A 12837-nucleotide genomic window follows, 5' to 3' on the forward strand; every position below is an offset into this window, starting at 1 on the left:
TGGTTGCCTTGTTAATATTTGTTTTACTAGGACAATTTGTTTTATTGTGATTTAGATCGTTTTTGGAATCCACATGTTGAGATTGACTGGATGAATGAGTTTTATTGAGGATATATATTATATGTACTCATTGTGTAATGTAGGCACATGTACATGCAATATCACTCCTGTGCGCATGGTGGCACACGAGGATCACAAGCGGGAAACGCTACACGATTGTCTTCTCTTTGAGACAGAGCAGTACATTTAATAAAGCAGCTGATCCTGGAGCACTTCTTACGGTTCTCATTCGTGCTCCAACTAAAGCCTACTGCAGACGGCTGCTTCAGGAGCAGGAACGAGCTGAGTGAGCTGTCACGGCGACCGAGCGTGGACACGGAGCATGTAGGTAAAGTTGATTTCTCGCTACTACCAGTATGTAGTAGTAGTATCTTGCTCAAGGAAACGTCAACATTTAATATCAAACTGTTGCACTTGACTCTTTAAGATGAACGCATGATTAGCTGGCGCTTAACTTCACCTTCCGTCACTTCCTTGAGTTCTTGGTAAATCTTTGTTACAAGTCCCAAATTTGAACCAGACGAGTAAAATAATGCGCTGCACGAATAAAACTTCCAGGATAGTAGCAGTGCAAAGAACGTTACAGACATCCCAGTCTACTCGTTTATTCAAAAAGCCAATCGAGCATGTTTTACGGAAAAATGATATTCATCGTAAGCTAATTCGTCGCACGAGTAGAACGACCCCCGTCCCACGAGCTCGATATCCGGTTAATGCTTCTGTTGGCCACTAGGTGTCGCTAATTGTGCCAAGCACATTTTAATTACAAAGCTCTGAGGGCAGTGGTTCTCGGTGAGATAGATGCCTTTGTCCCTGTAAACAAACTTTTAAAGTCAAGGTACCACTATAGTTTCTAAAAACTATTGTACTCCAGGGTGGACATTGTCTAACATTGAATAAAGACTAATCTGAATCAAACTATGATCCCCACAGGGCAGAGTCTGGAACCCCAGTGACCAGAGGGCTCGATGTGAACACTCATTTTCGGACAGTATTTGAGCCTTCAATTTCATACGATACAAGTGATGCAGAATGTCAATCAGAAACTGAACCAGCAGAGAACAGCTACGTTATTCCGATCCACCTCCGCCCGGACCTGCTTCTTACCTGCGCTGACCTAGTAAACTCCGAGTGGCAGAGGAGCCAGACTGCTCGTGTTCACTCCCTGCAGAAATCCTGCCCAGATTTCCCCATCTGCCTAGTTCTCCTGCAGGGTCCCAGAGACATTGAGAAGCTGCTTGGTCATGCCCGTCTCTCAAGAGTCATAGGCCAGAGCCACAGCCTGTTTGTGGAATCTGTGGTCATATCAAAGGCGGAGAGAGGGAAAGGCTACGGGCGAACTCTGATGGAGAAGACTGAGTGCTATGCCAAACGACGAGGGTTCAAGCGATTGTGCTTGACCACCCACAATAAGCAGCACTTCTACGCCCACCTTGGCTACAAGCTATCAACGCCGGTGCAAAACTCTGGAGCATTGGCCTCGTTTGTTCCTAAGGAGAGTCTACTCAGGTTTTCCAGGATCCCTTATGAAGAAGTTAACGTAAAAATACAAAAAGTAGAAAAAGACAGCCCTGTTGGGAATATAGGACCTCCTCCTCCTTCTTCCATACTTCCACCACCTGTGACCTCCTCCATACCTCCACTGCCTCCTCCGCCTCCTCCTATCCCACCTCCAACTGAAAGAGCACCTGTGATTCAGACTCTTACAGAAACCACCTACAGAGATGCCAAGGGAGCATCCATTTTTTGGATGCACAAAGATCTCTGAAGGACACCTCTGGGGTTAAACAGTCGAAAAAAGAAACGAATAGACGAAGGTTCGGGAGAAAATTCTGGCATCAATTTGTTACATCATGCACTGTCCTAAACAACTCAACATACAACAGATGGACTATGTTCTTCAATTTTTTTTTCAGCTCTGAAAAGCAGTGAGATATGGTTTTATGTGAACTGCAAACAAATAAAATAAATTAAAATTCAATTTTCAGCACTTGTTCTCATTAAGTGTTTTTATACATTTGTATTTGTGTATGTAATATAAATTGTATATTTTTTGGGAAGACATTGGGGTGAGGGCAGCCTATAGCCCTGTCCGAAATTTGCCCCTTCAGTATTTTATTTGATATTTGAAAATATAATTATAAATCATATAGTCAATATAACCTTGGTATCATCACTTTCACCTTTGAGGCCCCGATTAAGCAATTTATTTTCTAATGGCATTGGTGATGTGCGGACAGCATTTTTGAACCTTTTTGACAGATTCTCCTGATAAATAGCAATAGGAGTACTTTACAACACACGGAAAAAGTTTCATTGTAGCACAAAACCTTGTATTTATTTATGTATGTATTTATTTATTTATTTATAGCACTACATACATACACGTGTATATATACACACACATACAGACTGCCGCAGCGTGTATTTTTGCCACCTCTCGTACTTCTAATCGTGTGGGTGCTTTAACCCCCACTGCCCCAAGACCGCCCGTGTGTCTCCTCCCTCTGTTTGCGCTCTGTTCCCTTCCACTAGGACACCAACAAGGGTTTTCCACACGCAGGAGCACCGATCTTTCGCTCCGACCGTAGCAAAGACACGCAAGACCCTCTTGTCGTGTCCCGCAGCTTCTCAGCAAGTGGACCCAAAGGACGAGCGGTGGGTTCGGACACCGAGACTGGAGAGTACATCTGAGCGGAACCAATGCGGTGAGTTGTTTGACTCCCTGCGGCGTTTAAGACCGTGCGTAACTGGAAGGATTTGGCAAACGTAAAAAAATCGGAGGAAATTACTTAAAGAAATTCAATTAAAGATTGTGTGTGCTCCGGTTAATACATGTATTTTAAGTCATGTGTAAAAGTATTCCAAAGTAGGCATGTGGTGCGGATGATGAAGTTTGCCAACTTTTTCCTGCAGGTTGTCCGTGTGCGGCTGCGAGATGCAAGCGTCACTGTTGGTGCTGGTGTGCGGTGAGTGCACACGACACCCGCACCTTTTGAAGTCCATCCATGAGTTTTGATCCTTAAGAAATCCTCAGAAGTGATCCGGTGGTGGGCTTGTCGAGGCATTAATGATTGCCTTTAGGTCACTGAAGGGGCAACACATGAGCTATTTGATGTTGGCTGCACAAAAACAAGTCGAATATCCCAAACAAATCAGATCATTTCGCATCGGAGCGACATTCATTTTATCTTTGCGCAGCTGGGCAGCCTTGAGCTCAGTACATCTGCCTCACTGTCAGGAGATCAGGGTTGGAACACTTGCATGGACCCTCCACGTTGCCAAAACATTCAAATTGGGTTCATTTCAGACTTAACTCAATTGGTCATGGGTGTGACTGTGATTTGAACAGTTGCTTGAAATTGACTGGTAGCCAGTCTTGGGCAAGTGGCAGGATACACCTTGGACTCACGAGTTGGCAGTATTGGTGTTCATGAACATTAATGAGAGATGTTTCAAAGAAATGTGTTGCAAGTGAAACGTGAACTATATTCAGCATTCAGTTTCTCGCAATCATTTGTTCATGTGCACTGACCCACCAAAGCATGACTATTTGCACATCATATCTAATACAAGACCTGTATAAAATATTTTGCCTTTGCAAGAATAATGAAGAGCAAATTTTCCTTTTTGTTCATTGTAAATATCAAGTTACGTGTTCTTGAAGTATTTTAATGACTGCGGGGTTGAATTTGATTCAAAAGTCCTCTGTGGGTGGCGTGCCTTCCATTTACGGTCCTCTTAAAGCAGCCCAGCTGAATCCGCAAACACTCCCGTTGACACCTACAAGACACCGTATGTTCGTCCCAAGATGTTACCCATGTAAAGGCTGAAAATATCAATATCACGTCAACCCAGAAAATAAGAAACTAGCGGAAAATTACAATTCATCGTTGGGGTAAAAATAATATTGACAAATGTTGAGGCAATATGAGTTTTTCAAGTGATTTTTATGAATTTAAGAATCTTATGCATACATTAAGTCTATTTCACTTGTGTTTCCTGTGACCTGGTGCTAGCATTCAAGCAACCAGAATGTACATTGCCAGAATTCATGAAGCGTTATGAATATAGCTGATATTTTATTATTTATATTGCTCATCTTTCCGTTACAGTGTTCATGTTCCATAATGCTATTTTCTTGCTAATTGATTTGTGATACAGCGGAAGTCATGAGTGGTTTAGAATGTGGCTTGTGACCAAAGAGCCCCATGTTCGATTGCCCCCCAATTAGCATAAGGATGTGGGCATTTGCAACAAATCCACCGTTGAGGTGTCCTTGAGCAACAATTGCAGGGTTCAAAGTTTAGACTGGAATCCTTCATCACTTGTGAAAGTTGCAAGGAAAAATTGATTAGGAAATGGTGGTGTATAATTTGAACCAGTAGCGAGTTAAACATCCCACACGGTTGTAAGACCCATTGACAGACAGCTGGCCATGGAGACTTGCGACGCCTTTCGGGACAAGGTGGAAGGCCAAGGGTCATTTCCCAACCCTCAGGGTCAGAGACGTTAATTAGTGTGTAGCTTTGTGTGTACATGTTGCCTTGTGTGTTTGCGTGTGTCAATGAGGCAAAACAAACTTGGAGTCTTTCTTTTCACTTTTCCCATCATGCCCTTGTATTTGGATGAGTGCATTAGGTGTATGAATGTTTGTGTGAATAAGTGAGTATGTTTCTGTACATGCATGTGAACTTGAGGGAAAGCAAATTCTCAAATTCACCTTTTTGTTCTCGTTTGTGTGAAAGACAGCTCCCTATTCTCCCTATTGTGTGTGTGTGTGTGTGTGTGTGTGTGTGTGTGTGTGTGCGTGTGTGTGTGTGTATGTGTGTGTGAGTGTGTACGTGCGTGCATGTGTGTGTGTGTAAAAAAACTTCAAAGTGGATTTTGAGGCAAAGCAAATCCTCTATGATTCAACTTTTCCTGCATGTCAATGTGTGTGTAAGAACATGGGGTTCTCAGCTTCTCGTGTGTGTGTGTGTGTGTGCGCGCGCGTGCGTGTGTGTATGTGCGCGCGTGCAAAACACTCGCAGGTGAAGGTGGTTTTTAGGCAATGTGCGTTTGGGAGTGTGTCTCAGAGGCCTTTTGTAAGCGACAGCCTCCGGAAATGTCTCAGTATCAGAACAATGGTGCAGCAAAGCCCACGAAGTAGCAGCAATGGAGATAGCGAAGGAGAGAGAAAGGCAGGGAAAGTAGAGCAGCAGGAATGGCTCGGATAGAATCAGAAACAAAGAACAAGGGGGGTGGGCCTGAAAGGTGGGGGCAAAAGGGAGGGCAGAGAGAAGGAACAGGTTGCTTTATATGAAAGGGCCGGTGAGTTGGTTTTTGTTGGCAGGAGCTTTTCTGTCTGAAAAGTGGAGGTGGAGATAAAGGTGGGGGAGGATGAAATGAGAAATGGATCTCATCTCATTAAAAAAAACAAAGGATGAATTGAATGATTACTAATGTCCTACTCAGGATCCAACTGTTTGACCTAACCTGGAGAATATTTCACTTGTGACAAAGTGTTAGAGAACTTAAACAAGCAGATGTTGATTTTAGAATGGCTTGACCGGACTGTTAGCTTTTGACCATTATATCGTTTGTTATATGTGTCTTTACACAATCACAAAACTCATCATAAAGTATATTTACATCTTTACCTGTCTTCTATGTGTAGAAATATGCAAACAAACTAATTCAACTCACACGTAGATTTACACTGAATTGCTCGATCTTGGCTTATTACTGCTTTAGCTATTGCCTGTGTGTCCATTCGTGTGCATGTGTCAGGATTTTATGCAATCCAAAATATTTTGTTCATTTTTGTCTTCTCAGTATTGGTATCACAAAATAAAGTGACAACTTTTACTTTAACTCATCACATTCTGGTCTTTTTCCTCTTGGAAGAGTCTCAATGTTATTCCCACCATCTGTGCCCCATGACATTTTACTTCCTGAGTCTTTTATTTTTGCTGCAAAGCCAGTAGCTAATACTAATAACAGGCTGTGTAAAATAGCCCTTTCAAGCACCTTGAGAGGTTGAGACTTCTAATTTTGTAATCTCAGACAAGGTATAATTGCAGTGCGATACTGTAGGAGGTAGAATTGAAGTGCGATACTGTAGTGAGGCAAATGGATCACATACACATTCATGCAGACGCATGCACGCACACGCACACACACACACGCACGCACGCACGCACACACACACCCTGGACTAAGCTTGTAAACAACAGAAAATGTTTCAATTGGGAGGAAGATGTGCTAACTGCTGATATGCTGCTGTCTAATAAATTGTAGATGTGAAAATATTATGCCCCAATATGAACTCCTGTTGAATGATGGCAAAAAGGCTTTTGTGGCCAAATTGTGCAGCTGTGAACAATTATTTTTGTCCAACATCCCACTAAAGTCTAGTAAAAGAAACTTTGAATGAAGCAGCTTTACAAACATGTCGGTTTTCACTGACTGTGATAGGTCAAAATTGACATTTAAATTTGATGAGGTCAGTATTGTTTTACCTTGGTATGTGTATGACGTAAAGTAAGAATACATAAAAGAATAATGGCCCTGTTTGACTTCTATGGGAGTAGTGTGTGTACCATGAAGGACATTTTAACCATTAAGAGTAATTAACGTAGCTCAATGTTTATGCTACATTGTTGTTATTGTGTTTTTAGTCTACATAAAAATGACTTCCCAACCAACACAGACTGCAAATAAATATCGATAAGTTCCTTATGTACTGACGGTTTTCTCTTAGCTTTCTCCTCTCAGCAGCACCACATTTTGGTTATCAGGGCTCTAATTAGCACGGACAGTGAACCAAACCTACAAGCGCTGTTGAGCAAAAAGCTGAAGTCAACATCTGCTGGCCATATGTGCCTTGTCATCTGCTCCATTTTGTCTGTGGTCAGTAGTTGGTCCTTTTGAGATATGGTCATCCTAATCACTTTCATTTCATGGCCGTTAATGCGCTTAATAAGCACCCTTTTTACCACGTTGGTCTATTTCCGTATACAGCGCATGTGGGCTCGCCATAAAAATGGTGGCGTCCTAATTTTTGTGCCGGCGGTGTAGTTTACCGTGTTTGGGATTTTGGCAAACCGCGCTACGCCATGGTAGCCATTAGGGTGGACTGAGGGTATTTTCTTTTACACGCCCTCGCCACACCTGGCAACTTGTTGAAGAAAAAGTAGACTAGAATTTAGACCTGGTCAGGGTTGGTCTAAGTTGTGGTTCAGGTGGTCTAAGGTGATTTTGGTGAATTTGATCCAGGTGCAGGCAGACAGATTCTGAATTCCACTGATATGTTTGTTGGGTGTCACTGTACTGCATTCATAAATATGACAACCGCATGCATCAAACCCTCTCATATTTATTATATTTATTAACACCCCCCCCCCCCTACACACACACTTGGTCAAGGCAAAAAAATAAACTTTAAACCATGTCTTTCTGTAAAATTGTCGTTGAAGTAAAACTTGAACTCATTGCACCGGACCTTCAGGTTCCACTGTTATCAAGCATGCTATCCAAGTGTTCTTGGCCTGGCATGGACTATTGCTTCTCTCAGCTGTTGGTTAGTATGACAGTCTGGAAGTCTAACATAGTCTCTCAGTGATTAGGCCCAGATGCTGCCATTACACACTGAGTTAGATTAGCAGGCAGATGGAGACAGCTGGAAGATGCAAAGCAGATTCCTGTGTCATGGGCCAGACGTCTGAACAGAGACGCGTGTTGTATCACCCGCAACAGGTGGGCGGAGGAGTGTCGCGGCTCCGAATGAACGTCACCATTAACCCTGCTTTCTTTGGCCTTCACACATCTGCATGCAGCTAGGCATTTGTTTCAAGAACGTTCACACTAGCACCCACATTTCTAACTCTCTCCTAGTCTTTTCACATGTAGAATTGTTAAGTCAATAATAGATTATTGTGCACATTGAAGAGCATCTTTCTGAGATAGAGGAGACGAAAGGTCCAGAAGATGAAAATGTTTAGCAGATGCCAATCATGCCATCCTCAGTTGCACCTTCCAATGTAGTTACAAGGTGAGGCAGCGGCGGCAACTTTTGGCTCAGCGGTTAGTGCTCCGTGCTTCCAAGCCGATGTCACCGGGGCCGCGGACACCATCCCCAAGTGGAGTGATGATTTTGTTTCCGCAATGTCAGGCACGGCAGACTCGGGTTTGCCCTTCAACTGCCCTGATTTTGATGCAAATGAGAGACACGGCGCAAATTGGCTTGGAAAAGTCTATTTCCAGGACGTTCCAGCCCACAGCGGCGCTTAAAGATACCGAAAGAAAGACAACTTCACCCATGCACACAGGTAGTTTTGCCCCCGGAACAAAAATAGGGCCCTATGCCTGCGACCCCCATGACGAAAAGGGTTTCAGAAGATGGATGTTAGAACAGGAGCGTCATGTGTCCTTTTAAAGGTTAATGGGCTTGTCACCGTTTGTATATCTTAGGGTCCATAGTATGCATGTCTTCGTATTTCTTTTTTCCTACGTGGATTTTATGAGAAAAATTGGCAAAGACAACTGCACACAAGCCAGTGTGAGACGACCCTTTTTCCAGTTTGTAGTCTACCTACTATGTACTGTCAGTGCCCAATTGGTATGGATCCCAATACTTTACTCACCGTCTTATGCAATGATGACGGAAGGATGACAGAAATGAGGGACGTAAACAGCAAGGCAAAAAGGAGGAGTGCGAACGGCAGGAAGAGATATCCCATGCCGGCGGAATCGTGATGAGGAGGAGGAGGAAGGAAAGCAGCTGGTTGTTTGGTTGGGAGTCAGTCATCCTTCAGCTAATTGCTGAGCAAAGAGAAGATAGAGGCAGCGAACATGTCTCTTAATTAGCCAGGAGGATGTTGACTTTTCTCTTCTATCCGATGGCAAGGGCTGCAGCGAAAAGATAAATAGTGATGTTTTTCTGTTCTCTGCCATTATTTTCCTTCATTAGTTGTCCACCCAGTAATAGGCCCGCCTTTTGGTTCGGCCATTGTTTGCTTGATGTGGCAACAGTTTGTCTTTTCCCTTCCCTGGTTAGACTAACCTGTCACAATGTGCCATGATGATGCCACATCCTCTCCACCAACAGCTTTCATCCTTTTGCTAACCTTGCCTTCTCTTGTGAATGAATTACAGTGATACACACTGTAGCTCAGTAGTTATTTCATCCAGACAGACTGAAAATGGAACAAAAGATGGGGTGCACCTGCAACAATGGGAGTTTTTCTCCCTTCATCCAGAGCTCACTAATATTGTACTGGAGAGAGGGCCTGGCTATCACGCAATCTTTGTTCGTAGTAGTTAGAGTTCACTGTGATTTGGAAATGGATTTAACACGCTTGTTTAAAGAAAGGTTATGCCTCACAATGATTAGAACCCTTGAAGTTTAATAATAAATTGTTCATATTGAAAAGTAGTCCGCAGCAGTGTGACAATGTATTTCCTGCTGTTTGGGGCTAATTGACATCAGTGGCGAGTGAGCTTAGAGCTTCTCGTACAGACACAGCGGCTCCTTGCTCAGCTGTCACCCAACATTCCTCCGTGCCTTCTCTTTCCATGTATGGGTGCAGAGGGGGGAGGAAAGATAAAGTGCGCTCTTAAATTCAAAGTACTTCCCTGTGACCTTTCATTTCCAATTTTCACACTCACAGTGACACCAAACGAAACCTTCAAATCGTTCTTCTTCTATGTGCTTCATGATTATTTGCTGTTCTGAGTTGTTTTGAAAGCAGAGTGGGACATGACTAAACGGTCCCTCATTTTCTGCTCATGTTTCTGCATGATGTCATGCCATCTCAATTTCAAGAGTGTTTGAAAATGGAGGGGACGATTAAAAAAATGATTTTGTGCAAAAAAGAAAAACACCCTAGTGCTACAAAGTTATAAAGGTATGAACATATTCAAATTCATGCTACATTTGACAATTATTCTGCTCAGTAACGCCTGTTCTAAATGTTTCTTTCTTATTCTTCTTTGTTTGGAAATTAATGCAGTTTTAATTTAAATTATACCTATTATTGAGTTTGTTATAACAAGTATAATACATTAACTTACTGCAACAAAAACATGCTGCGTTTAAAGGGATTTAAAACCATTTAATTAAGTACGTTTAAAATAAATATTTCTTGGTCAGGTTGTAACTGTGGAAACAAATGCCCTTTGTGTTTTTACATACTAAGACAATTTTGATACTGAAAAGGAAAATAAACAACAGTGTTAATAGTAACAATAATAGAAATGTTGCATTTAGTACAACAATATGTTCATCCTACTACTGGTAAACATTGCCTAATTAACATATCAGTGCATTCTATTTACCATTTAGTTGGGGCTAACTGCTAAATCATTACAGGACTTTTTCATGTAAAAAAGTGAGTTTTACCATTCTGCGTACGGTATATTTTCCTCGTTGGGAGAGGTGAATACTGTAAAGTCTTACACAATCACACACAGAAACGTACACAGATAAATGTGACAAGATACAGTTTGTCTGCTTCTCTTCCACAAACTCCCTGCTCCTACACGCACACGGACGTGCACACTCTTGATCGTGTATCACTTGTTTGCAGAACAGATGTCAACTGACTTCCGAACCGTCAGATAAAAGATAAGTGGACGAACGCACCTCGGCTGCCTTTGTATCACTCACTGTTTTTGTTGGTAATGACTTCAATGAAGGAGGATCCGTGCCATTTTTAAATCTTTTCCGCAGAATTACGTATTACACTTGTAATTTTAACAGAGCTTTGTGAATGACTGGAACCTGGGAGAACTGATAGTGTTTGATAGTTGAGTTAAAGTGGATTTGCCACTGGCATTTTCCCCCACTGGTGAGCATGAGAGAGTGTTGAATGATTTTGGATCAACAATCAGAGAGGGAGGTGAGTATTGGTGAACAATAGAATTGGCTGTCTTTCAAGTTGGTGTTGAATATGTGTCAATGGGAAGGAAATTAGCAGATGATGAACAAAAGCAGCCTTAGAACACAACCCTCAAGAACAGATTTGGTACCAGATTCTTATGAAATATTTTGGATCAACTCAAACAAAACTTAATCTGAGTGAATTGATTGATGGATCAGAGTTAGGAATTTAGTAGCCAAGAACCCCGTATATAATCTGTATATAAGACAACTCGAACGACTAGCATGAGTCTCCATCATTTCCAATGCTTTAATTCTGATATTTTCTTATATATTTTAATTGCTTACACACTCCTGCCTTTGCTCTTATGCATTTGTCGCCCACTTGGTGGCCACTAACATGGGTCCAATACTCGACTCGAGACTATATTTGTGTTTGCTTGTCCGTGTGAAAGCTTCCTCAGCTCACTTCCCACTCATCTCTCTTTCCACACCAGTGTCGCTGCGTGATAATTTACCATCTTAGTAAATCCTCTAGGCTCTCCATCTAGTGTTACTTTAATAATGTCAGCTTTAAATAGTCCTTAACGATCACAATTATACTGCTTGTAAAATTGTAGGTAGGAAAGCGGGGCACATTTGCCAATCAGTCCCACGACCATGTCCACTATGTTTCCATTGCTGTTTGGAGGAACAGTCAGTTCTATTCAATCGACCAGTCGCTGATTATTGGGTTATTGTGCTTATTCCTAGTCCAGAACACATGAACTTCATTTTTTTACGCATCCCATCTGTCTAAGTGACTACTAACACAATTTAGACATGGAGGTCTGTGCTCTACCTCGTGCCAATTTTGGTTTAATTTTGTCCCATTGAAAATAAATTATTGATGCAAAAACCACTTTGTAAAAATCTCATTTTTCTGCCATAAATCAAACAAATGCAGTCATAGATGTATTTGTTTCTCTTAGTGCTATTTGATCCCTTGTAGAGCCACTGTAACATAGTTCCATTGAGAATGGACACACAATGGATTAGAACCAGCTGCTGCTAAATTGCTGAAGATTTGACAGGAAGACCCATGGGTCTCCACTCTCCTCAAAAACAAATTTTCCTTATCTCATCATACAGACAAACCAGCAGCATTGAGAAAGAAAAAAAAAAACATTTGCAACAGAATGTCAGACGGAATGTGAGGCACCTGCTGCCGGTTGTCATGAAAGTCTCAAAGGTTTTATTTTAACTCCCATGCATAGCACAACGATGCAGTCACTGCCTCCGGTAGTGTGTCGCACCATCGTTTCCCTTCTCCAACGTAAAAATAGACCCAAACATGTGTTACCTGCAGAATCGAAAAAGGAGCTAAAGCTGCTTTTGGATGCAGAATCGATGTCATCAAATCCTTAACGGTGTTGGAGTTAGTTAGCATGTTACAAAAGTAATCAGTAAGTCAATAAAAATCACATTTTGTAACTCAGTCATGTAATGTGTAACGCAGTAAATGTTTTTTTACTCTAAGCATACATTTTGGAAATTAATTATCCAACACTGATCCTACATTATCACAAAGAATGGTCAGGTTTAATATCCGTGTCTACACATGTTAAAGCGAAATGTGTAATCTGGATTGCAATTTGAACATTTGCATAATAACAAAAAAATATGTCAATCCATTTATTTTCTATACCTTTGATCCTGTTCATGATCGGTGATCTGGATCTTATCCCAGCTGACTTTGGGGCCGAGGCAAACAAGACCCTGTATATAAATAGTATATTCATTCAAATTGGACAAAATTTAACAGTTATGACTAAAATATTTCTATTAAAATGTTGAGAGTTTTTGTGGGAGTTTTTGTATAGATTGTCATCAAAGAAGGGAAAAAAAGTCAGTATTAAAAAGGTAGATTGTGC

The 12837-nt window shown here is 41.7% G+C and overlaps 2 protein-coding genes across 3 annotated transcripts in view; both read left to right on the forward strand.

Annotated features, from left to right (window-relative positions):
- The first annotated feature begins 138 nt into the window (after positions 1–138).
- LOC125988172 (N-alpha-acetyltransferase 80) lies at positions 139–2047 on the forward strand. The gene is made up of 2 exons (XM_049753043.2): positions 139–384; positions 994–2047. Coding segments are annotated over exons 1-2 (837 nt in total). The 5' UTR covers positions 139–382; the 3' UTR covers positions 1829–2047.
- A 490-nt stretch (positions 2048–2537) lies between these two features.
- lamb2 (laminin, beta 2 (laminin S)) overlaps positions 2538–12837 on the forward strand; it is a 30860-nt gene continuing 20560 nt past the window's right edge. Inside the window, exons 1-2 of one of the 2 annotated variants that reach the window (XM_049753004.2) lie at positions 2538–2768; positions 2977–3029. In XM_049753004.2, the coding sequence (XP_049608961.1) occupies positions 2764–2768; positions 2977–3029 (58 nt within the window). In that variant the 5' untranslated portion in view covers positions 2538–2763. The remainder of the gene's footprint in view (positions 2769–2976; positions 3030–12837) is intronic. The other variant, XM_049753005.2, reaches the window with a different exon arrangement.

This window comes from Syngnathus scovelli, chromosome 2, assembly GCF_024217435.2.
Source record: "Syngnathus scovelli strain Florida chromosome 2, RoL_Ssco_1.2, whole genome shotgun sequence".
Lineage (NCBI taxonomy): Eukaryota > Metazoa > Chordata > Actinopteri > Syngnathiformes > Syngnathidae > Syngnathus > Syngnathus scovelli.